Source organism: Mesoplodon densirostris, chromosome 7 (assembly GCF_025265405.1).
Source record: "Mesoplodon densirostris isolate mMesDen1 chromosome 7, mMesDen1 primary haplotype, whole genome shotgun sequence".
Taxonomy (NCBI): domain Eukaryota; kingdom Metazoa; phylum Chordata; class Mammalia; order Artiodactyla; family Ziphiidae; genus Mesoplodon; species Mesoplodon densirostris.
In genome coordinates this window covers 77,074,274-77,100,035 of record NC_082667.1, presented here as the reverse complement: position 1 = coordinate 77,100,035, position 25,762 = coordinate 77,074,274, and the positions used below count along the sequence as shown (strand labels likewise).

Below are 25,762 nucleotides of genomic sequence, written 5' to 3'. Positions count from 1 at the left end.
TTTGGCTTCTGGTATAATGTCCAAATTTCATCATGACACCCAGCCAGGGGGTGGCATGGTGTGGTCCTCCCGCTGCAGCCACGGCCAGGACACTTGCACCGAGGAGTGTTGCTCCTCCACCTTGTAGATGAGGCTTCCCTGGACATCTTCCTTTTGGTCTTCCTTTTGTAGAAGGGGCTGCAGGGGTTAGGGAGGGGACACTTTGTTGAACGTGCCTTCTGGTCGGCCCTGCACTAGTGGTGGCCTGCCCCCAACTTGATTTGTATGTTCGAAACACGGAAGAACAGCCCGTGAGCCCCCAACAGAACCTTCCTTGATGCCCAAGTCCATCTGAGTCCACCTTTTCGGGGCACTGTGGCCAGCCACTGGAAATGCCCCAGTCTGTCTAAAGAAAGGGACGCTTCCTAAAGAAATAGCTTCTCTAGAATCCCACCAGGCCGGACACAACTGGGAGATCCCTGCCTCTCCTCCAGCTTCATCGTTGAGCTCTAACTACGCGCCGTGTGTCTGCGGCGTGGGGCTCTTGATGAACAGACGGTGTTCTCTTCTGTATAGGGGCCGATGGGGGATGCTGGTGGACAAAAGCCTGTGTTAGGACAAAGAAATGCAGAGGGATAGCCTGGCTGGCTTTGGGATTCAGGTCTCCCAGGTGCTCCCCGACCCCACCCCTAGTCACTCTCGGAAAAAGAGTCCCCAGTCCTTGGTGGCTCCCACCCAACAGACCTGGCAGTCAGCTCCGTGTGCTGAAGTGTAAAAGCAAGCATTTGCGTATTTTTTCCTGCTAACAAAGGAAATGTGTCGACTTGGGGAACATTTGGGCTTTCGGAAGCTGTGTGGGTGGGTGTGTGAGGGAGGAGAAAGAAAAGTTGCCCCCATGAGCTGCACACCAGTGATTTCACACTCAGGTTTGGGTCCTGTGTAAAGAGGCCGTGGCTGGGGGGGGGGGGCGGCCTCCCCCGCCACCCCGCCCCGGACAAGGGAGTCTGTGAGCAGGGGAATTGCCTAGGGCCATCGGTCCCAGGCATTAAGGGCTCCCCTACTTATTAACCCAGCATTTGACAGCAGGATATGGAGCTGAAGCGCAGTCAAAAGAAACGGCTCAACCTCCAAAGAGCAATTAAAATCCTGCACGAGGATAAATCACGCGCCGTGATAATCCTGTGAATAAAATGCAGCTTGTCCTGACCCTTCACTCATGCAGCAAACTAGAATGTGGTGTGGGTGGGGCTGGTGGGCCGGGAAGTTAAGGAGGGGGCGGGGCTCTCCCCCGTGCCTCAGCAGCCTCCCCCCTCCTCCCGGTAGACGGGAAACGGGTGGCTTCTGCTTGCTCCCCGTGGGCCGGAGTCTTGCAGCCCCAGCCCCAGCCCCAGCCCGGCAGCCTGGGCTGCTATGATTTCTGCACTCGCTCCTGATTGCTGGTCCCCAGCGAGCAGGCGTCATTGAATTACTCAGCCGCCTCCCTCTGCAGCTCCCAGGCCAAACCACCCAGGTTTGGGGCTTAATCTAATCTAGGGCTCGGGTGGGGTGGCTCGCCAGCCCACTGACTCTTTTTACCCCTCCATCTGTAAGTCACACGCACCGCAGCCGTGGAAGTGAGTCGTAGTTTGGGCCGCCACACCGGACTGTTGTGCCTTTTATCCCACACCCCACCCCTGTCCCCAATCCTTTCAGCCACAAGAAGAGTCAATGTGGGGCTCCCTGGAATCCAGCACCGTCCACTTTCGATCCAAGTGTGTTCTCCAAAAGGCTGGGAGAGGGGAAGGGAGAAGGGCAGGTTAAGGGTGACACGTGCTGTACCTTGAATGGTGTGGCCTGTGGCTCTTGAACTCTCTGCATCCCCAGCGCCTCCTGCCAGGGAAGTTCCACCTCCCTCCTTGAACCTCTGGCTCAGGTGTGTTCCTTTGCTTCTGGCCATCTGTAGAACGTGGAGCAGGGTCTGCCTTCCCAAGTGCCTTCTGTATGAAGTGCCTAGAAGGAGGGTTTCTCTTGTTCCCTCTTTGGCTCCTTTTTTATTCAACCTCCTGGGCTTCTTTTTGTTTTAAACAGACTAGACGCTTGAAGAAAAGCTGCCATCCAAGAAGACGACATGCTTTCAGCACCCCCCCACCCCGTATGGGAACGTTCACAGCTGGATGAACAGCGAGAGGGTCCGCATGTGTGGGATCAGCAACGACAGGTAAATGCGCGTGTCCGGTTGAGGCCTGGGGAGAGCGTGGGTCCTTCCCCAGGGCTCCTGAGCAGAGCCCCCCCCTTCATGTCCTCACAGCCAGAGTGGGCCCTATGGGGGTAGGGGGGAGATCTCCTGCCTAGCTGGTGGCCCTTGATTTACAGTTTTAACAGGCAACCTGGCTCAGCGAAGCATTGCAGCCCTTTAAGAGGTTAGCCCCTAAAGCGGCCTTTGAGTTTACTTTCGTCCTTAATTTATTATTTCATATTTACGAAGGAGAATTAATCCCAGTCTATATGCTGCTTTAACTCTAAATGTCAGGAGTGTGGGCCCAGGTGGATCGGCCTTCGATGTGCTTTTAAAACAAATAGTTTGCTCAGTAATAAATGGGACGATAGCCACCCTTCACACCATTGAAGCCCAGGGTTTCTCTGCGTCCTCCGCCACCTGTTAAGCGAGGCCACTGGCTCCTGGTTTCAGTCACCCGGCAGCTCTGTTATGCTTCCTCATCAGTAATTTTGGAGTGCGGGGTAGAGGCAGCTAAGCAGTAGATAATTGAAGCTGCTCTTCCGGGTAATGATGAAACCTCTCTGCCGCTTGTCAGTGATTTTATCCTGGGGATTTGGAAGTTGGCACCAAGCACTTTCTTTATCGATGCTCTCTGATAACAAGTTCCAGGGGCAGCCGCAAGCAGCCTGGCACAGATGTGCGGCTTCCCCTGGAGCAGCTGACATTTGTATGATATTAGTGTGTTATCCCCCATCATTTTGATAGAGGCAGTCAAATATGGCTTCATTATCACCATGGAAACCAGTTTCATAGGACATGGTACCTAACTTTGTTTGGGGAAAAGTTTTGAAAGCCTGTCCTCACGAGTGACACAGAAGTGATTGATGTAGCCAGCTCGGAGACTCCAGCCTTGAGGTCCCCACTTTGGCTTTGGACATTGTATTACTTCATTCCTGTCCTCAGGTAGAGCTTATAAGGGTCTGCTAGGACAGCAGAGCCCGGACTGTCCTGCCCGGCCTCTCTGGAGAAAAAATTGTGAGGGTGACATGGTTGTGCAGAATTTCTGCCTTACCCACCTCGAGGACGTAGCATCTGTGATTTCACATCCCTGTTGCCCTGCCTTTCCTTTGTTTTTCCCAGTCCCGTTGAATCACCATTCGGGGACAACTTTCAATATGGGCCATTGGGGAGGATTTTTTTTTTTTTAAGGGCAGTTGGAAAAACGGAGTTATTAGAAACTGGTCTATTCTGGGGCAATCTATGAAAGATGGATTAAGTGAGGAATGCTTTCATGAAGTTGGTGTGTCCTTCTAAATAGGAAAATTCCTGTAAACGAAGGTGACACTTCAAAGGCCGTACTGGAACTAAGGGAAGAAAACCCCTTGAATCACAACGTGGTAAGAGATTAATGGCTTCTGTTGATGTGCTGAGTATCAGTGATCTGTAATCAATCGTGCATTCATTTGCATACCATTAAAGGGCCTTTTGGGGGCGGGGCGGGGTGTTTCAGGGCAGGGCTGAGTAGAAAGCCTAGGCCGCAGGACGAAGCCTCACCCAATTTCTTCCTGGCTCGCTTTCTTGGCTGTGCTCGCCATTTACGTCCTCGTCCCCTGGTGACTGGTGGGATACGTGCCGCCTTTTCTTCGATAAGCTACGTGCCACATCAGTGCTCCCAGCTGGATAAATGTGTAGCCTCCAAGTAGACCCTTAGGGTTTCCCTTCCCAGTAAAATATGAAACAGAGCTGTCTTCAGATACCAGGGAGAGGAAGTCAAAAGACACAACTACAGTTTGACCCGCGGCCTCTTTACTGATTTAGAAATGAGACAGCTCAAGTCCTTCATTCCTTACTGTCCCCCTGAAGGTTGGGTTTTGTTATGTTAAAGAATGCCTCCCCGCTCCATCCGGGAAAAACGCAGTGCACATCGCCCCGCCCCCACCTGACTGGGGCCTGGGGAGGGTGAGTCCGAGTTCTGTACCCCACGAGGGTGGTTCTGAGAGCAGTGGAGTTGGTATCACCTCAGTTGCAGCAAAGAATTTCTGCTGAGAAGGTGGATCTTCCAGAGTTAATAGATGACTGAATTAATGCAGGGGCCTCAAGTCTACAGGGACCAACGTTTTCCGTGCTTTGAGGACACTAGTTGGACACCGGTGAGGCGGCAGGCAGAGGAGGGTTCTGGGTAAGCGGGGAGGGGGCCAAAGACCTTGTGAATCCTTTAGTTTTTAGCCGTTTCGGCTCAGATGTTGAGGCTGATGTCCTATTGAGCTAGTCCGTGGTTTCTCTTTGGGATGGGCTGCTTTGAAGGCATGTCCTCGGTAATACCCATATTCTTCTTCTGCGAAGGTGGACGCGACCACGGCCCATCGGATCGATGGCCTGGCAGCGCTGAGCATGGACCGCATGCACCGGCCTGATCCGGGAAGGGCTGCGTGTCCCCGGAAACATCGTCTATTCTAGCTCGTGTGGACTGGGCTCAGAGAAAGGGCGGGAGGCTGCCACAACCATAGGTGGTCTGGGGTTTTCTTCCGAAAGAAACCCAGAGATGCAGTTCAAACCGAATACACCCGAGACGATGGAGGCCTCCGCTGTCTCCGGAAAGCCCCCAAAAGGCTTCAGTGCTATATACAAAGCGCCCCCCGGAATACGAAAAAGTGCTGTCCCCACGGCAGAAACACTGGGCTTGGACAGACCTGCCAGCGACAAACAGAGCCCGCTCAACATCAATGGTGCTAGTTACCTGCGGCTGCCCTGGGCCAATCCCTACATGGAGGGGGCCATGCCAGCCATCTACCCTTTCCTCGACTCGCCAAAGAAGTATTCCCTGAACACGTACAAGGCCTTGCTACCTCAGCAGTCCTACGGCGTGGCCCAGCCGCTGTATTCTCCGGTCTGTACCAATGGGGAGCGATTTCTCTACCTGCCGCCACCTCACCACATCAGTCCCCACATCCCATCATCCCTGGCCTCGCCCATGAGACTCTCGACGCCTTCGGCCTCACCCGCCATCTCGCCTCTGGTCCACTGCGCGGACAAAAGCCTGCCCTGGAAGATGGGCGTCAGTCCTGGGAACCCGGTCGATTCCCACTCGTATCCCCACATCCAGAACAGTAAGCAGCCTAGGGTGCCCTCTGCCAAGGCGGTCACCAGCGGCCTGCCGGGGGACACGGCTCTCCTGTTGCCCCCCTCGCCTCGGCCTTCACCCCGCGTCCACCTTCCCTCCCAGCCCGCTGCGGACACCTACTCCGCGTTCCATAAGCACTGTGCCAGGATCTCCACCGCGCCCTCGGTCACCCTGTCGAAGCCATACATGACGGTCAGCAGCGAGTTCCCCGCGGCCAGGCTCTGCAGCAGCAAGTATCCAAAGGCTCCAGAAGGAGCCGAAAGCACCCAGCCAGCTCCCGGGCACACCCGGAAAACAGCAGGCGAAGACAGAAAAGATGGCAGCTCACCTCCTCTCTTGGAGAAGCAGACGGTTACCAAAGGCGTCACCGATAAGCCACTAGACTTGTCCTCTAAAGTGGTGGATGTAGATGCTTCCAAAGCTGACCACATGGAAAAGGTGGCTCCCACCGTCCTGGTTCACAGCAGAGCTGGAAGCGGCCTAGTGCTCTCCGGAAGTGAGATTCCGAAAGAAACTCTGTCTCCTCCAGGAAATGGCTGTGCTATCTATAGATCTGAGGTCATTAGCACGGCTCCCTCGTCCTGGGTGGTGCCCGGGCCAAGTCCTAACGAAGAGAACAATGGCAAAGGCCTGCCGCTGAAAAACAAGGCCTTGGACTGGGCCATCCCGCAGCAGCGCAGTTCTTCATGTCCCCGCATGGGCGCCGCCGACGCCGTGGTCACTAACGTTTCGGGGTCGGTGTCGAGCGCCGGCCGCCCAGCCTCTGCGTCGCCAGCCCCAAATGCCACCGCCGAGGGCAGCGAGACCAGCAGGAGCTCCGTGGATACCACGCCATCCGTCATCCAGCACGTGGGCCAGCCCCCGGCCACACCTGCCAAGCACAGCGGCGGCACCGGCAGCAAGGGCGCCAAAGCCAGCAACCCAGAGCCGAGCTTCAAAGCGAATGAGAATGGCCTCCCGCCGAGCTCAGTATTTCTCTCACCAAACGAGGCGTTCAGGTCCCCACCAATCCCCTACCCCAGGAGTTACCTGCCTTACCCAGCGCCCGAGGGCATTGCCATAAGTCCCCTCTCCTTACACGGCAAAGGCCCTGTCTACCCTCATCCGGTGTTGCCCAATGGCAGTCTCTTTCCTGGGCACCTCGCCCCAAAGCCGGGACTGCCCTACGGGCTCCCCACGGGCGGGCCGGAGTTTGTGACCTACCAGGACGCGCTGGGGTTGGGCATGGTGCATCCCATGTTGATACCTCACACGCCCATCGAGATCACTAAAGAGGAGAAACCGGAGAGGAGGTACCGGTCCCACGAGAGGACCCGCTACGAGGACCCAGGCCTCTGGAACCGGTTTTCTGAGATGCTGGAAGCCGGCAGCACCAAGTTACATCCAAAAGTCCCCGCGGACAAGAACCTAAAGCCCAGCCCCAGCTGAAATCAAGGGAAGACCGTCGTCAAGAGTGACAAGCTTGTCTATGTAGACCTCCTCCGGGAAGAGCCAGATGCGAAAACCGACGCTAACGTGTCCAAACCCGGCTTCACAGCTGAGAGTGTCAGCCAGAGTGCCGAGCCCACCAAACCCCCGCCTGACCCGGCTCTACAGCCACACCGGGATTTCATTGCCCTGAGAGAGGAGTTGGGGCGCATCAGTGACTTCCACGAAGCCTATACTTTCAAAGAGGCTCCGGGCCAGCCAGTCTCAGGCTTAAGCAAGGAGAATGTTCCAGTGGTAACCAACAAGAACCTGGCGACGCCGGTCTCGACTCCATTCCTGGAGCCGACCCTGGGGAGCGACAGCTCTGCGGTCACTTTCGGGAAAACCCAAGAGGATCCCAAACCATTTTGCATGGGCAGTGCCCCACCGAGTGTGGACGTCACCCCCACCTACACCAAAGACGGAGCTGACGAGGCAGGATCAACCGATGGCAAAGTTCTGAACCCGAAGCCATCTAAGCTGGCAAAGAGAATCGCAAACTCCGCTGGTTACGTGGGTGACCGGTTCAAGCGTGTCGCTACCGGACTGTACGCAGACTCCAGTCAGCTCGGCCGGGAGCAGCGGGCGTTGCAGGTGAGCCCCCCCTCCCCCGAATTTCAGGAGCCTGACCAGTTGTCAGGTTTTTTTAATGTGTGAAGAGGAGGGGGCCGGGGGTATGATAGGGCAGGACACCGGGCTGATTTGGTTAATGAAGCTTAGGATAATTTAAATGTTTGAAATGTGTCCAGTAAGGGGACGTAAGTGGATACTTTAAGTTATTCTGTAGATTTTAAGCGAACTCCACTCAAATGCTGATAACGGAAGTTTTAATTATTGCGAAGGATGTCTAAAAGACTGCATGACATTTACCTATCAATCGCTTTGCTTTCTCTGCCGTTACTGTACGTTAACAAATATACCTAAAAGCGCTGCTTAGAATGCCTTATGTGATACTTGGTGGAGGTGTGTAGCGGCCGCATGTCTGTGAGATTTGTGCAATTTTTTTTTCCACCAAACAAACAAACAAACAAAAATAATAAAAAGCAGGGCCTCCCTGGTGGCGCAAGTGGTTGAGAGTCCTCCTGCCGATGCAGGGGATACGGGTTCGTGCCCCGGTCTGGGAGGATCCCATATGCCGCGGAGCGGCTGGGCCCGTGAGCCATGGCCGCTGAGCCTGCGCGTCCGGAGCCTGCGCGTCCGGAGCCTGTGCTCCGCAACGGGGGAGGCCACGGCAGTGAGAGGCCCGCATACCGCAAAAAAAAATAAATAAATAAAAAGCAAACCTTGCTTAAAGGGATAGAGTATGTATTTAACTTGCTAGTGAATGATAGATGTTGTATAGGAATTTCCTTAAGATATTTTACTTTTAATTAAAAGACAAATAAAGCCAAATTGTTTTGCAATGTTAAGAAAAAATTGGTTTATGCTTATAAAAATGGATGAAGTTATCTAAATGATCCATTGAGTGCCCATTTTAATGACATAGATGGAAGGATTACAAGAGGACAGTATTTTATGTCTACCCGCTGCTGACTGTGAGGTCAGTTTTTCAAATTTTTATTACTAGAATCTTCCATAGACCTTTTGAGTTAAATTTCATTTCCAAATATACAAAGGGAAGTTTGTGGGCCATGGTCATCTTTATTCATTGTGCATTTGTTTTCTTTTCTGTTGTGTTTTTGTTTCGCTTTCTTTGCATTGCGTTTTTGTTTTGTTTTATTTACCTTCGAAAGAGAATGTCTGTCTGTATGCCACAGTGTATGTATGGCTATACATACACACCACATATATCTCTACATACATATGGCTTTAGGAATAAAGAGTGTGTGACTAGTTACACATAGACAGTCTTACATTTCTATCGTTCAATTTTAAAATATCTTAGTTGTATCATAAATTGTGGTTGGTTTTGGGCAAACTTTTCTTTGAAGATACTTTCCTTTAAGGTAAGGGCAGTGAAATAGCTTTGGTGGTAAGGTGTGTCATTTTTCCATCTCCGTTCTCTTTCTAGCGTGCAGTGATGCGCTTCTCAGAGTTGGAGATGAAAGAGCGAGAAGGTGGCCACCCCACGACCAAAGACTCTGAGGTGCGCAAATTCAGCCCCGCTGACTGGAAAAGGCTCAAAGGAAGTCAGGACAAAAAGCCAAAGTCGGTCGCCCCGGAGGAGGCCATTGCCGACCAGAACGACAGTGAGAGATGTAAGTGAACCCAGGCGGCTCGCGTGTGGTACCTCGTCGGTGGGAACGGGGCGGTTCCGCTCCCAGTGCCGAGGGAGGTGAGAGGAAACAATACGCTTCCGACGGCCCAGCGTCTGGGTGCTGGCTGTTCGGAGAACGGGCTGCTCTGGCCACCCTTCCCAGCTGTGGATTGCAAGGCTGGTTGTCCTTTTGAGCATTGCGGCATCCAGGAGTGAAGCACCTATGAAATGTTGTTTCCTGGCACGCATCTCCTTTTTCCGGAGAAATGCTAGTCCTGTAGTTGGTAATAGTCTGATACAGTAGAGCAGAGCCATGGCAGTGCAAGACCTCCAGCGTAGCAGGTATGTGTTCTGTTTTGTAGCAGGTACGGATACGGGTTTTTGGTAGCAGTGGAATGACACTTGCAGCCAGAGCCAGACCCTCCAGAGTGACGGTCTCCTATGGGAGGGAGTGGGGAGTCCTCGGATTCTCCCTCCGAAGGCAGAGGTTCCGTTCAAGTGAGATGAGGGCTGATGAAGGCACCAGAAAGAGGAGCAGAATTGTTCTCTGTGGCAGAGGCGTGTTGGCAGTCACTAGGAGTTGACAGCACGCTCCGAGGGCGTGGGATCGACGAGGCCGTTCTTCCCACCAGACGGGCTGTATTCGGTTTTGGAGGCCAAACTGGAGAGAAGGCTAGTGTTTGCCTCGAGTCACACTCTGCGGTCCCGTCAGCTGCTCCCCCACTGGGGTTGACTTCGGGCTTTGCCCTCGAGACTTCCTGGGCTAATGAGATGTGTTGGCAGCAAGTGGAGGTCTTTCTCCCGCTTTCTTCAGTGTGCGTGCTTGTGGCCTGTGGCCTGCAGCCTGCTCCGGACCCCAGAAACCTCACGGGTGATGGTGAGTGAGGGCCCCTAGGTGAACGTCGAGGACAGGGTGGGCGTGAAATCCTCCTGAGACGGGACAGTCGGGGGTGGTGGGCACGTTTGGGAGGCCCAGGCCCTTGGACCCAGTCGTAGGGTCGGCGTTCGCCCGCACGCTTAGGTCGTGGGTGCCTGATGCAGTTCGGGAAAATTGTGGTCAGCCACAGCGTGTGCTTCTCTCTGCTGCTTGGAGCACTGCCCTCCCCCAGCTCATCTTTGGGGTCAGACAAAGGCCTGTGGCCAGGGTTCTGGGTAAGCCACACCGGGACCGGTGTGTCCTACGTGGCTCCCGTAGAAGGGGATTTCTGGGGCTAGTCAGTGGAGGCCTTACCCGAGGGATGGGGCTCTTGATGTGCCTGGAGTAGACGATTCCGAGCTCCTCCCCCTCGGGATTGGAATGAAAAACGGAGGGTCCAGGCCACCCTGGAGTGAAGCAGCAAGAAGGCCTCCCTCCTTGCCTGTGCTCACAGCTGACACACAGCCCTTACCCTCCTGAGTGGCCCCATAACTCAGCTCTTGGGGAAGTTTCTCAGAGAGATGTGATAAAAGTGGGCAAGGCCAAGTTCACGGGGCTGCACTTTTCTGAGGAGGGGATCTGCCTGTTGTGGGTGGACGGTGAGGGAGGCTGGAGGAAGGGAGCGGGCAGTTAACCGGCCTCGAGTCTTCTCGCCCTTTTCTCCAGCAACGTGGCCAAACCCAGGGTGGCCGCTGCCCTTCACGTCTCAGTGGCCTCACCCGCCCTTCTTCCCAGAGACGTTCGTGTGCGTCCTTCCCAGTCTTTCCTGCTGAGCGTGGAGACGAGAACTCGGTGTGGCTGATGGGGAGCAGGGCCTGAGCCCCAGATGATTCCGAAAGCCCCCTCCCCCCACCGCCTGCCTCCAATCTCAGACCGACCGACGGGTCTCTTCCTGGAGCACCCGGGACATGGCCCAGTGAGCCATGAATCGCCACCATGGGAGGGCAGGAGAAGGGTTGGGGAAGGTGAGGGGCTCCGTTTGAAAGGTTGGGGCAACGGAGGTGGGTTCCCTACCCACCCTCTGTCTTGTAGAGACGTGGGGTTTGTAAATAGCTGGTCAGGAAAGGTCACCTGAAGGGGCCACTGTTCTTACCACGGCCTCCACGTCCAAGGCCCAGCAGGTGTTCATTCCATTCAGCTGGATATGAACGGGCCTTCTTGTTCTTGGGCCATCACGTCTTGAGCTGATATGGGCTCAGGTCCTTCTCATGGGTGTTGGTGTGGCCGAGAGCCGAGCTGTGAGCACATGGGAGCTGGGGCGGGGATTTGGGGCGGGCAGGGGTCACAGAGAGGGTCCAGGATGCCTTCAAGATGCCTTCCCCCTTCTGAGGCAGCCCCTACCCATGGAGGGACCAGGAGCTTCCAAGGTGGTGGGTGCTGTTTGCGTGGCCCTGGTTGTCCTGGTGCGGGTGCATCTTGTTGCTAGGGGCTTGTTTAAAAAAAGGAATTAACTTGAAAACACAGTGGCCGAGATACTCATTTATTCTTTATGATCACATGGGTGGCTGAGTGAAATTTTTATTTTGGAAGTTCACCAAATGAGTTTGGAGGTTCCTCAGACTTGGAAGTTCATCACTAGGAACCCTCAGTGGCATTTGAAGATGGGGCGGGGCAAGGAGGCATTGGTCCCTTCCTTCTCAAACTTGGAGTAACCATCTCCCTTGCCAACCACTTGGCTGGGACAGGCCTAGGACTTGCTCAGTGGCAGTGCCTGGCCAGGAGCTGGAGGAAGCCTTAGTCGAGGGCCTTCATGAAACTTCTTTGCTCAGGGAACTTCTCTTCCAGCTGAGCACTTGCACGTTTGTAAACTACTTTGGAACAGAGATCCCCTGCACTCCTTGTGTAGCGGGAGTAACTTTGAACAAGGTTAGCCCTGACTGGAGGTGCTATTATAGTTAAGCTACAGAGAAGGGGATTTTAATCCTGGGGAGCCTTCCAGCAACTCAGAACCCTCTCACCTTGTTTAGGCCTCACTGGGCATGGCTCAACAGTGGTGAGGGTGCTTTGCTGCCACAGTGACTTGTAAATGTTGCTGTGGTGATGCTTCTGTGAGGTGATGCTTCTGTGAGGTGATGCTATGGTACAACCATAATGAATTTGGGATATATGTGTTGTGAGTCATAGGACCATGCTGCAGGGACCACGTTCACATCTTGCTTAGACTGGGTGACCAAGGGCACATGGCTTCCCACTTTTAGAAGGGCCAAAAGTAGCAATGATGGCAAAGCCTGATGGTTAGGATCCCCGTGTATCTATTTATCTCCCCATCTCCTTTGCCCTCAAGGGTCATCCTCCTGTGGGTCGTGGTTAGAACAGTCTTTGAGAAGCTCCAAGTGACACGGAGCCTCTACCCCATAGCTGGTGGCCATGGGTATCTTGAGCAGTCGGGGTGGGTGTCCTTCAGGGTTATTAGTGGCCTGGGTAAGGTCACACTAGCGTAAGGTCTTGGGGGGCCTTAGCTGAGGGGAATTGAGATCTTTGCCCTAAAAGGCTCCGGGGTTGGGGGAAGGGTGGATGGACCTAGTTTGGAAAAAGAAACTTTCAAATTGGACATGGGGGTTCTTAAGGTAGCCCTTCCATTCCTCCATGGATGCCCTCCCACGGAGCTTTTAGGGAAGGCTGATTGGACCAGATTGGACCAGAGAAGTCCAATGGTGTAACCAGCAGGGCTCACCTCTTAAAATTTCCTACATTTCAGGCCTGAGATTCAGGCTGGTCTGAAAGTCTTGGCATCTTTTGGTTAAAGGGATTTTTCCAGCCTTTCTCTGTGCTGAGCCCGGCCCGTGATTACGAAGCCCACCCTGGAGGGAGGCTAGCAGTAACATTCCCACTTTACAAGTGAAGGGGGCCTAGTTGTAAAGCGGCGCCATTCCTGCCCGAGTGTTTAAGAGGGTCACAGAGCAGCCGGAGTGAGAGTTGCAGCACGCCGTCTTCACCGGGCCTGTGGTAGCCTGGGCTGCATCACCCGTAAGCACAGGCCAGGAGTTTGGGGTTTCTCCTGCTGCCATGACAGGAGACCCTCGCGGTTGGGGTGATTCCACCATTCCGGCAAGAGTAGATGGGGATCTCTCCCACCTTGGGATAGCCTTGGAGAAAAGCTAAGTGTGTTCCACCATTGAGAACACAGGTCAGGCTAGCCCAGGCCAGGGTGAGGTTCATCCCCACAACTGGCTGCCATTAAATGCTGGGAATGCCCCCAAGAGAGGCTGATCAGGGGACCAGCCGGCTGGGCAGAAGTGGGAGTGATACTTGAAGTGGTCTAGGGAGAGGAGGAGGAATGCGAGCAGCATGTGAGGGGTGTGTCCATGATTTCATCTAGAAAAACGGGCTGTGGGAGCTTAGCTCAGGTGTTAACGAAATACCAAACTTATACACCCACCCCCACCCCCGGCCGGTGATGGACACAGGGTCATCTTCGGGGAACTCTTTAACAGCACAGTGATCATTATGGAATTATTTGTGTGTTAGAAACAATGTGACTAGCAAAGCAGTTGAACTGTTTCTTTGGCTAGAGCAAAAGTGAGGAGTGATGTTAGGCTGGGGTGATTGGAGGAAAAGCCCCAAGTGGATGCTAGATTGAGCAGAGGGGGCAGGAGCAACACAGGCGGAGCTGGGGTGTGAGCAGTTCAGCCCTGCCCGCCGCAGCCCCCCACCCCACCCCCATGAAGGGGGTTGGAGTCTTGTCTTTGAAATGTCCTTAGATGCTTGTTGCCTGGGAAGGAAGGCGTGGAGACGTGCCAGGTGGGTGACTGGTGTCACTGAGGGCCTTCTTCCTAGACAGGAAACAGGAGCAGCCCCTCGATGGCAGTGAAATGCTTTTCCCCCCACGGGTGTGGAAGGAGGACAGACGGACTTGTAGCAATCTGGTTGAGTTCTTTGAAATTGCCCTTGACCCTTGTGTGTGCACCAGGAAGGCTTTCCTTTCCCTTTGCCAGGCTCCTCTTGCCTTGGTCTCCCCAGCTTCCCAGCCTCCCACCATTCTTTCCCTACCCTTTTTCTTCACCCTCGCCACTGCTGACCCAAGTGAACATTGGTGCTATGTCTGTGTAGATGGCAGTTGGGGGCTATTTGGTCTCTTGATGACATCAGCCTTTTTTGTTGACTAGCAGCTCTTTCCATAGTCATTTGTAGCTCTGCCCTGATTGGTTGGATCTTACTGTGAGGTCACTCACCCCCCCCTTTAAAAGTAAGCCACCTTGGAGAGTTAAGCAGTTAGGGAGTTATCTCACATGCCTATAGAGAGATGGTGTAGATGCCTCACCTTGACCCTTGAAGGATGGATTGTGAGTGGGCTACACGCCTCATCTTCTGCTTTCTTTGCTGGTTGTGTTCAGCTGTCCTTCCTTTGGGACGTCTTTCTGAGGGTTTTGTGCTTCCAGTGTGTGAGGCCCCTGGTCTCCAAAGGGGGGTGGTCTGTTGGTAGCAGATTGCCTTGGGCATGGGAGTCCTGCCTGCTCCTGGTGACCTTTGTTCCCTCCTTTCCGGGTTGTCTCCCCTCCCCTAGGGGAGTGTTATGATGGAAGCAAACCTGACCCCTTCGAAGCCCCAGAAGACAGTGATCTTCCTGAGGACATGGACACGGAGCCCCCCAGAGAGTCCCCCGCCGACCACGCGGCCCCGGACGCGTCACGCAGCCCCACCCTTCGGCTGAACAGAAAGCGCAAGGTCTCTGGCAATAGGAACCACACTGAGACCACTGTGCTCCCGGAGGACTCTCTGCTGAAAGCCAAGCCGAGACGGGTCTCCAAAGGTGAGCTCGGTTTGGCTTCGGGCCCGCAGGACACCCTACGGAAGTCCTGGAGCGGAGCAGTGGAAAGTTCCAGTCCTACCCTGGAGCCCTGGGGGGAGCCACTCACACCTCCCCAACCCCCATCCCCCCAAAGCCAGGTGCCGGGGCTGGAGCCCAAAGTTGGCCAAACGCAAATAGGCCCCCTCCTGAGACTTGGTGACAAGTTCCAGCCAACACAGTGACCACACCCCTCCCCTCCCCCTCTCCTGTTAGTGATGTGTAAGACAGTTCGTTCCCCGCCCCGGGGGGCTTCTTTATTAATTTGTAGTTATTTCTCCATTAGCTGACTGGCCTGAGAGGGAAATGACAAACAGTTCCTCTAACCGCTTAGAAGAGCCACATTATAGTGAGCTGACCAACCTGAGGTGTGCATTGAATTAACAGGGCTCCATCCCAGAAAGCAGCGCCGCTTGCTGCACCTTAGAGAACGGCGGGAGCAGCAGGTGTCGGCAGCAGAGAGCAAACCTGGCCGGCAGGGCAGGAAGGAAGTGACCCAGGCGGTCCAGCCTGCGGTCACCCCCCAGGGCAATAGCATCTCCGAAGAGAAACCTGGCAGGAAAAGGGCAGAGGCCAAAAGCAACAGAAGCTGGTTGGAGGAGTCCCTTAAATGCAGTGACAATGAACAAGGTACGCACGGGGCGGGGGGCGCTCCTGGAGGGTGGATCACCCGCCCTCTGTGGGAAACGGCCTGGAGGGGACCTGAGCGCCATCCAAGTTGACAAGAGTAGCGTGTGGCGAGCAGGGAGTTTTCTTCCTGAGGTCCTTTCAGCCTGCACACTTCCTTATGGAATGGAGAGTGAGGCGGGAGCTCGACTTCCTGGGCTGCTCCTCATCACCCAGCCCGCAGCTGGGCAGGAAGGGAAGTCTTGGGTGACCCCGGGCGCTTGTCAGTGCCCTCATTCCAGCCTCAGGCTGTCTGTCCCCAGTCACCCTGTCCCGAGCACCCAGGCCCCCCACGGGTGGGGACGGGAGCGCACGAAGGGCTGGCTTCTGCCCTCTCTTGCGGCCCTTTGAAGCGACTTGCCATTTGGCGTTTCGTGGGTTAGCCTATTTGCCGGTTGAATGTGGGATGATTAAAATATTAGCGCTTTGAAAACATAATTGGTATATCTTTAAAAACTGAAGCTGCTCCAACGATCAGTGCTAACAATGGGCTTTTCTTTCCTCACCGGCTACAACTGTGTAACGCCCGCTTCTTCTCCCCCTGACAGATGTGCTGTGCATGGACAAAGAAATGGATCGGCAGCCTTCGCCCCTGCCGCAGAAATACACCGACAACAGCGAGAAACCATCCGCGAAGCAACCATGCAAAACCAAGCATTTGATCCCTCAGGAGCCCAGGCGGGGCTTGCCGCTGCCAGGGGACTCCTACGTGGACAATGCGGATGGCAAGGTACCTCTTGCCCCTGGCTCTCCCCCGCCCCCCGGGCGTGTGCAGGCACATCCCGCCTGCCTACTTCTCTGCTTCTAGGGACAAAGCTTTCCTTTTCCTGAACCCCTCCCCCCAAAATGTCACTGCCCCTTCCTAGGGAACCTGTCTCCTGGGTGGCGGTGAAGTTTCCAGCGAGTAAAAATGCAGCCCCTTCCTCGCGCCCCGCCTCCCTCAGACAGAGAGGAGGAAAAGTGCTTTCCTCCACTCTGGAGTGGCCTGAGCCCAGTTCCGACTATGATCTTTCGCCGGCCAAGCAGGACCAAAAGCCCTTGGACCGTTTACAGCAATTGTTACCATCTTCCCAGTCCTCGCAGCTGACATGCTCAAGCTCCCCTCCAGAGACCACCCAGTCCCGCCCGATGCCACCGGAAGCGCGGAGACTTATTGTCAATAAGAACGCAGGCGAGACCCTCCTACAGCAGGCCTCCCGGCTTGGCTACGAGGTGAGCATCCTTGTGGGTGCCCCGGATCAGGATCCGCCCGCTACTGCTCCTTGGGTGGGGGACACACTGGCTGGGGATGGGGGGCGGGTCTCAGAGCCCAGCCCCCTCCACGTGGCGGGCTGGGCTGGGTGTTCCAGCAGGGTGTTTGCGTTGGCCCCTCTCACACTGCGGGCTCTTTGGTGGCTTGTTCAGTCGTGGTGTGAAAAGAAAGGCAGGCCTCTCTGATGTTCCGTTCCCGTTCAGGCAGGTAGGCTGCTTTGGCCAGTCCGGCTCACTTATCTCTGATACAAAATCTGACCTAACCCAGGGCTTGGCGACCAGGGGAATTTTAATGAGCCTTTTGGATTCTGAATAGCAAGAAGTAGAGTAGTTATTAGCTCTACTAACTTGTGCTGTTTGGGGCAGAGTGATGCCCCTGTGGGGTAGCGGGTGGGAAGTGTCTGTGCAGAGTAGGGGTGGGAGTGGGGCAGACCTGAGCAGTCTCTTTCTGAGAGGGCATGGGAGCCGAGGGCTGATGGGCGGGGAGCAGGGGTTGAGCCTTGCACAAAACTCCCTGTCCACACTGCTGTATCCCAACCCAGCACGGCTGATGACAGTGATAGCCTCTATTGCTAGAGCAACATAGAAAGATAGCTGATATCTGCCTAAGCCCGTGTGATCTGTAGTAACTACTTTCACCCTTTTAACATCTTCACTTGGGAGTAACGAGTACTAGCCCACTCTCAGATGAGGAAACTGAGCCTCAGAGGAGTTAGCTGATACCCGTACAGGTAGCAATCCAGCAGTGCTCCACAGCCCACCACGCTCCTCAGCAAGACTGGCTCACACTGGAATTGCCCTTTTTACAGTCCAAAACCTCTGTGAGAGAGATGACTCTCTCTGCCCTGTGCAGTTCCCCCACCATACTTGTCAGTAGCAATTGTGATGTAATAGCCCACAGGGCAAAGGCATTTTTCTGTGCTGGCATCAGCCCTCTGGGAGTTGAATGGTGACAGTAAAACACGGTTCAGCAGGCTGAGCGTGGAGGTGTGGATGAGCACTGGGGTGGCAGGACCCAGGCTGGCCCGGAGCCCTGGCGCCCACACCCTCAGCCAGCTCTGTGCCCCTGTCCCCTATCTCCTGTCGTGTCCCCCCACCCCGGTCTATAGTGCCGTGAGCCCTTGGAAGTGTGCCTGCCTTGGCCCTAAGGCATGACTGTGGGTGGGAAGTTGGAAGCACTAGGGCTATGCTTAGTTTGGGGGTGTTTTGTTGTTGTTGTGGGTTGAATGTGCTGTTGTTTATATCTACACGTCTCTTGGAGACCTCTCCATTAGCTAGAGAGCCCTTTCTGGTAGTTAGCGCACTTACTTGCAGGTGAAGTCCAAGGAGCACCCAGTTGGTTCCCCAAGAGCTGAGAGCGGGCGCCTAGGAGGACAGAGCAGATGTTGCACATAGTGTTGAGCTAGACCCCCCGTGGTTGAGAAAATAGTCTCCTTGCTTCCAGCAAACGCTGGAGGTTGGGGGGAGACCCCTAACCCCAACTTTTGGGTTAGGGTTGAGAAAGTAGACTTCCGCTTCCAGCAAATGCTGGAGATGGGGGGGCGGGGTGCTGCTGCACCCGCCGTGGAGGGCGGGGCTCCGAGCCCCACCTGTGAACTTGGCATCATTTCCAGCAGCCTCCCTTTGGGACCAGAGACGTCAAAAGACCCTCGTTGGTCCTCTAAGACAGTTTCCATTTTGGTTTGGTGGCTCTGAGGCCTGGACCAAGGGGCACTTGATCCATACTTTTTTAGGCTACCTGGCCTTTGATTGCACAGGAAGCCTTGGGAATGTTTATGGTGGGATTTGTTTTTTTCTTCAAATGTAAATTTCAATATGTAGATTCCACAGATCACCAGTGTTGATGCTGAACATTGTGACAAGTAGATGAACGCTTTCAACTTTGAATCCAACTTCCTGGGATTTCTCTGGGCAGAATTTTAAATGTTGGGATGATGGCCCAGTTGGGAGATGTGGCAGCTTCAACCTTTTAAAATTGAAGGACAGTTTGCTTAAGCAGATAAGGGTGTGGTTTGGGAGGGTTTTCCTGAAGTTTGTCTTCAGCATTCTTGGTTATTTTCTTCTGCTTAGCCAAAGATACCATGTGCAGTATAAAGGCTGTCTGAGCTTTATGTCATGATAATGTGGTTCTGGAAGTTTAGAAACGCACTCTGGCTTCAGATCCGCGTTAAATAGATCACTTGCGTGGCCAAAGACCTCAAACCTTTCCCTCCTGGGAAAAAGGCTTCTATTTCTTAGGCTGAAACGCCCGTGTGCAACCACATGCTTGTGCCTTTAGCGGTGATGGTTAAATTTTCTATGAATTGAATAAGTCATGTTTTTTAAAAAGTTAATGAGGCATTTAATTAACTAACAACGTCGGGCTTATGGCCTTTATAGTTACATTTTGCGGGTAATGGCATTCGGCTTATAGCCGCTGAACAGAGAGCTGTCCGACAAAAGCAGTTTGACTTTGCTCGGGAATGGCTGGGCTGCCCTTCAGACACTCCCGTTTATTTCTAGCGGAGAAAATAAACCAAGGAATGTGTTGCGTCGACAGACTCGCCCCGCCTCTTCACCTTTCAGTTAGAGAAAGTGTTGGTGGCGATGGTTGCCATCCATTTAGAGGCCATCACCCTCCTAGCTAGGAGAGTGTAGTTAGCCCACTTGACCCCCGACAGAGAAGGCCTGTGGGATGCTCGTCACAGCTGGATTGCATCCCTCTAACTGGGGCCCTCTTGGGCCTTTTGAATCTTCCCAGCTGACCAGGTACCAAAGACCTGAGTTATAGGTCTAGTACTTCATGTTAATTGAACTTGGGGTTTAATATCTCTGGGCCTCAGTTTCCAAGTGTTGAATGAGGATAGTACTACCTTCCTTTCCTGCTATCTCCTGGGTTCCTGTGGGTGACAGAAGACGTCCTCATCTGGGGAAATGAGAAGCACTGTGTAAACAGTGGGATCAACGTGGTTGAGTTAGGACAGCCCGTGGCCAAAGGTCTGACCTGGCCGTGGGGCTACTGCTGCCTTTGCTGCCAGCTTCCAGGAGAAGAGAGTTGACTTACCCACCAGCTTGGACGGCCTTTCATTTCTAGGTACCCTTGAACCTGCCCTAGTAGTGATGAAGGTTTCCAGGCGAAGGCCGTGATTGTCACAGCAGATAAACCCTGGGTTGAGTAAATTGATGTGTGCACAGCAGTTGGTGGCGTTCAGAACTGATCCCAGAGCCAGGTGACAGGGCCTCTCCCTGGCTGGGGCACACAACTCATTAGCTTGCAGCCGTCCACTCAAGTCTGGCTAGTGAGGGCCTGCTAAAAGAGCAGCAGCTTCATGCGGTATCCTGGATACCAGGGCTCGGGGCAGGTGGCCTGGGAGCCCAGAGGATTGTGGGCTTTCTGGCAGGTTGGGATGTAAACGGAGAAACGCATTCGTGGGCGTGCCTTTTCTCTTCCTCCTCTTGTTTTGGAAGGGAGCTGCTGCAGTGACCTGAAGTAACAGGGCACCGATGGCCAGGTTTACCAGCATGCCCCATTGGGTTCACGTGGTAAGGAAATGGAACATTCTAGTTCGCTCCCAAGTGAGTGGTCACCTTTGATTGGCGTGTCCTCCAAAGGGCATAAAAGGTTTTACAGAACCCATCTCGCACTTATGGGCGGCTAGAATGGCCCCCGTTTTGGGTATAACAGATGAGTTACCTGAGAGATGTCACAAGGAGGCCTGTTCTGACCCCATCGCATCCCCCCTTACCCAGCAGACCATGTGCTGGGCCACATGCACGTTCTGCCTACTCCCAGCTCTCAGAACCTGACAGCTCTCTGCTGGGCACAACTTACCCAGTATAAACAGTGTAACGTGTTTTCTGGTGGCAAATGCTTTCGATGTGTCTGAAAACTTTCTTAAGGTAATAAAACATTGAATAAATTCCTGCTCTGCTTACTGGGAGTGGTTCATATTAATATTTTAACAAGCCAAAGAAACAAGGTTAATAACAGTGATTCTAATGCACAGTGTTGACACAGAACATCTCTGGGGGCGGGGGGGGGGCGGTGAACGTTTTATTTGATTCTTGAAATGTGGAGGTTGCAGCCTGTGGTGTATCAGGTTCCTGTCATTAACTTGAAGAAATATGAAAATATTAGACTGATTCTGCCCCGAGAGGGTGGAGTGAGGCAAAATAGAGGGTGGGGTTATTGGAGGCATTTTGTGTCATTCCTCGAGGATGGAGGGAGAGAGCTTCTCTTTAAATCTACTTAACGTACAGACAAGAGCATCTGAGGCCCAGGTTCTGATTTGGGGTCTTAACAGGGGGCGCGAGGATGTAGCTGACCTGGGTGTCCCTGCTTCTCTAAGCTGGGGAATGTTCTCCGGCTGATTTAAGCTCTCTTTAAGTGTTGGTCATCCATACTTTGATCTAAACTTGTGTTATCGTCCACTGCCACCGACTGAACAGACCCATCAAGTGAGAATGGTCTGTGCTTGGCAATGTGTCATCTAAGATGTTAGCAGCCGTGACACCTCTGTACTGGTCACGTCGGCCCCTGGGCTGAGGGCTTTCATCGCTATCCGAAGGCGTCCTCTCAGCAGCCCTGTGGAAGCTTGGAGAAGTTCAAGGGTAACTTGCCCATGGCCAGGCCACTGGTGCAGCAGAGCCTTAGACAACACTGTCTGTATCTCCAAGCCCTTCTCACGCACTCTCGCCCCCCAGCAGGATGCCTGCCGCCTGCCCGCGCCATGGTGGGCTTTTGGCCCCAAGGACGTATGCCTTTGAAAGTGGGCACCACCAAGCTATGGGGAGGTCACCCTTACAAGGTTCACTGTATGGTGGTCTGATGGTATCTCCTCTCCTCTCCTCTCCCCTCCCCGTAGGAAGTGGTCTTGTACTGCCTGGAGAACAAGATTTGTGATGTGAACCACCGCGACAACGCGGGTTACTGTGCCCTGCACGAGGCTTGTGCAAGAGGTTGGCTCAACATCGTACGACACCTCCTTGAATATGGCGCTGATGTCAACTGCAGTGCCCAGGATGGAACCGGGTCAGTGACGGTCTTGCGCTCTTGGCCTGACCCTGCTGGGGCATAGGCAGTGGTTCTCAGGGTGTGCGGGGAACCCCAGAAGGAAAGATGGAGAGTGAGTGCCATGTAAGCACACTGATGGCGGAGTCCTCTAGAATGGAATCGCACAGATCTTTCTGGCAAATTTACATAGAACTTTAAAACTCTGTGACGCTCTTATGGACAGAAGTCCCTGAAAATGTTGAGCCTGCATGAATAATCAGGGGTGTTCTCTTTTAAGACCCTGGACTCTTCACCAGCGTCTGTTGAATCTCAATCTTGAACATATATGTGAGTTGAAAGTTGCAGGAGTACAGACAGGTCCAGTGGCAACTGGCTTGATAGGATCTGCCGTGTCCACCCACATCCCCGGGCCTGGCCCCCACTCTGTCCTTGCCCTCGGTTTATTGGCCAGAGGCCCAGGTGTGAGTCAGCCCAAGCATCTTCCTGGTTGTACCTGGGATGCCACCACGAGGCAGGGCACTGGGGCTTTCCTGACAGTCATAACATTAGCAAAACCGTAAGGTATTTGGTGGTTCGTGGTTTCCAAATAGCATCCTTTCTGGATGGGACTGTGGACAGTGTTCCTGACCCCAGCGGACACGGGCAGGAGGACTCTGTATCCTCCTGTGAACTCGCCCTGCCTGTCGACTGCTTCTGGGCGAGAGGGTTGATCACTCATCTCCAAATTGGTTTCAGGAGAGGTTCCACTTTGCCCCTAGTTTCTTTTACAAACTGCACTTTTTGGGTTTTGTTTGTAATGGTGTAACAATGGCTTGTCGTATCTGCTTCCGTGGTGCTGGGGTTCTTCCCCCACCCCGCCGTATGTTACCTTCTTACAGTCTGTCACTATTTAAGTTCATTGGAAACGTTTTCATCGTGGCCTGAGTTCCTCCTTGGGCCATGCATTAAGAGAGATTTGCATTGAAGAATTAGGCCTGAGATGGTCCCTTCACCTGTCCCGTAAAGGGTTATGTGTTGAAATAACAGAGTAATTTGTCGCAGCGACCGTACACTCACCTCCTCGGTGAAATAGCGCGCCTATGAGTCTTGGCCGCACACGCTCGATTTTGCCCCGTGTCCTTAGAAGCAAGCGTCGCGTGCACAGGTGTAATCCCCCTCACCTCTCCTAGGCCTCTCCACGATGCTGTCAAGAATGATCATCTCGAAATTGTCCGCTTGCTCCTCTCCTACGGTGCTGATCCTACCCTGGCTACGTACTCAGGTAGAACCATCAAGAAAGTGAACCACAGCGAACTTCTGGAGAAGTTCTTAACAGGTACAGCAGAGGTCAAGACACGGTCTTGTTCAAGCATCTAGACGGTGACTTCACAGCCTTTCACCTGGGTTCCCCCTACCCCCACCCCCCGTTTACTCTAAGTGACCCTTTACTGGGAAAAGCGGCCCAACGTTAGTCTGTCAAAGAAGAGATACATACTTTGAGTTTTGCGAGGTGGGGGGCTGGAAAACTCTTAGCTAGCCAGGCTAGCTTTTGTTTGGCAGGCTGGGGCGGTGAGGCGGGCAGTCCCTCAGGAAGGCGGGTGGACGCATGGGGAGGTTTCAGTCAGATACCTGGAGGCGTGTGCAGTGGGACTTGTCAGGAGGTGACACCAGCCCCAGCGTGAGCTGTTCCCGAACTCCAGCAGCATTTGCCTCTTACCAGCAGGCGTTATCTTGTTTCTCTCTCTCTCTCTCTCTCTCTCCCCCTCTCTCTCCAGACTGTTTAAATAACCTGCAGGCTCCTGACGACTCTTCGGAGTTCTCTGGCAGCTGTGTGTGTGGTGAGCAGCCTTGTTCGTTTCAGTTGGGCGGGTGGGGGTGGGGGTGGGGGTGGTGCTGTGAGCAGGGCTTGCTTGGGAAAGAATTTTCCCAGGGTCCTTTTTGGCGAACAGCTGGAATCTTGCTCCAGCTTACTGACCTCTCTCTTGTTTGCCCCCCCGGTTAGAACCAGATGATGAAAGTGGTTACGATGTTTTAACAAATCCCCCAGGACCGGAGGACCAGGATGACAACAACGAGGCCTATGGTGACCTATTGGAATCTGAATTTTCTGAAGAACCCCTTTTGCCGTGTTATAACGTCCAGGTGTCCGTCGCTCAGGGGTGAGCGTGGCCAGCGTGTGGTCGAGAGCCAGCCCAGCTGCTCTGTGGGGTGGCAGGAGTTAGAAATCCCCTTCAGCAGATGAGGGTGGATGGGTTGGGGGGTGAGTGAATTCCTCACCAAGTGTCCACCGACCTCACATAATGCAGTGGAACTTTTCCAGAAAAGTTTGGGGGGTGGGAGGGCTCCCCAGCCAACTGCCCTCATTGGAACACACCCCTAGAGCCCAAAGGACACGGGAGTCAGCGACTGCAATTGCACAGTTTCAGTCGCTAAACGCTTGGGGAAGAGATCCTCCCCAAACGGCTACCATAGGGGCCTTCCAAGGAGCATGAGGTCCACGGGACGATACTGATGTGTACCCTCTTGTCGTATAAGATTAGAGAAAGCCGTATGTGGCACCTGGGATCTTATGTGTCTTCAGATTTGCTTAGATGGAGTCTTGTCCCCACGGTCGGGCCACTGTGCCCCATGACCAACCCTTCGGAGTGAACACATCAGGAGACCTTGCTCTGCTGTGTGTTGACCCCGGTGCTTAAGGAGTAGCATCCTCCTTGGACTCTGAGGCTGGGAGCGTGTCTGCCTTTGTGGTGACATTCTATTCGGGATAGAGATGATAAAGCGTGGCAGGGTATCAGGAAGGATTGTACCACCTCCCTTCTCGAAAAAGCCTCACTCCCGGCAGCATTGAGAGGCAGGTTGGAGGTGTGGGAAAGGAAAGGAAAGCCAGGTGACCTCGAGTGTTTCTCATGCTCTCTCCATGAGGGCCGGTGGAGAGGAGAGGTCAAAGAGGTGTTTGCCATCTCTCTTGGATTGGCATACAGACTGGTTTTCCCCAGTGACTAGAACGGGGTGCACTTACTTGGAGAGGGGTGACCTGAGTTGTGACCAGAGCCAAGGCAGCACTGGGGTGGCCTGCAACGAGGCTGGTTCAGGGGCGCTGCTCCTGCTTTTGTCTAAGTTGGCTGATCCGCCCTAGGTGGTCTCTTAACACATGCACATGAGTCCAGAGTTCCCCCACTAGAAGTAGATCTTCCGGGCTTCCCTGGTGGCACAGTGGTTAAGAATCTGCCTGCCAGTGCAGGGGACACAGGTTCGAGCCCTGGTCTAGGAAGATCCCACATGCCACGGAGCAACTAAGCCCGTGCGCCACAGCTACTGAGCCTGCGCTCTAGAGCCCGCGAGCCACAACTAGAGAAAGCCCGTGCCAGCAACAGGCCCAACGCAGCCAAAAATAAATAAATAAATAAAATTTAAAAAAAGAAGAAGAAGTAGATCTTCTAAGGACAGTGAGAAGTGGGGTGGGGGTGGGGTAATCAAAGTGGAAGGAGCAGGCCCTTTCACTGCCAGGAGACGGGTAGTTCATAGTTGGGAGCGCCTCTGATTTTGCCGGAAACTCAAACCACTGTCCTTTCTCTGGTGTAGGCCTCGTAACTGGCTGTTGCTCTCAGACCTGCTCAGGAAACTGCAAATGTCCTCCTGCATATTCCGCTGCAATTTTCCAAATGTGGAAATTGTCACCATCGCGGAGGCCGAGTTCTGCCGGCAAGTGTCAGCAAGTCACTTATTCTCTTGCCCCAAAGACCTGGAGTCCTGTAATCCAGAAAGTAAGGAGCTCTTAGATCTGGTGGAGTTCACAAACGAGCTTCAGACTCTGCTGGGCTCATCCGTGGAGTGGATCCTCCCCAGAGACCTGGACTCAGACGACGACTGGTGAGCTCGCCGGGGCCCGCCGTGTACAGTGTGTCATGGTGTTAATCCTTGTGCATATGTGTCCTAATACGACTATTTCTGTAAAGAAAGGACACTATGAGACACGACTCCAGTCGGAAGGACTTCAAAACATGTTTTTTTCTTTTTAAAATTTTAAGTCAGTTTTTATGAAGTTGTTAATAAAGTTTCTTTACTTTTCAATGTACACATGCTTTGGAATATGTTTGTTTTTACTCGGAACAATTGTTTCTTTTCTTTTTTAAGGAGAAAAAAAAAAGGCAAAGGAGCTCCACACTTGGACTTAATTTCATACAAAGCTCCGACGACAGAGGCCATAACT

General features: G+C 53.7%; 1 protein-coding gene and 1 pseudogene across 1 annotated transcript; both read left to right on the top strand.

Annotated features, from left to right (window-relative positions):
• The window catches only part of LOC132494203 (centrosomal protein of 78 kDa-like), a 138,377-nt pseudogene that overhangs the window by 84,884 nt on the left and 27,731 nt on the right, over positions 1–25,762 (top strand).
• On the top strand, positions 1,367–25,627 carry LOC132493177 (BCL-6 corepressor-like). The gene is given in 15 exon segments (XM_060103462.1): positions 1,367–1,891; positions 2,047–2,176; positions 3,495–3,573; positions 4,520–7,358; positions 8,776–8,962; positions 9,776–9,838; positions 14,382–14,627; positions 15,051–15,293; positions 15,878–16,059; positions 16,404–16,541; positions 21,425–21,591; positions 22,743–22,888; positions 23,328–23,390; positions 23,555–23,711; positions 25,135–25,627. Coding segments are annotated over 12 exon segments (4,524 nt in total). The 5' UTR covers positions 1,367–1,891; positions 2,047–2,176; positions 3,495–3,573; positions 4,520–4,718; the 3' UTR covers positions 25,427–25,627.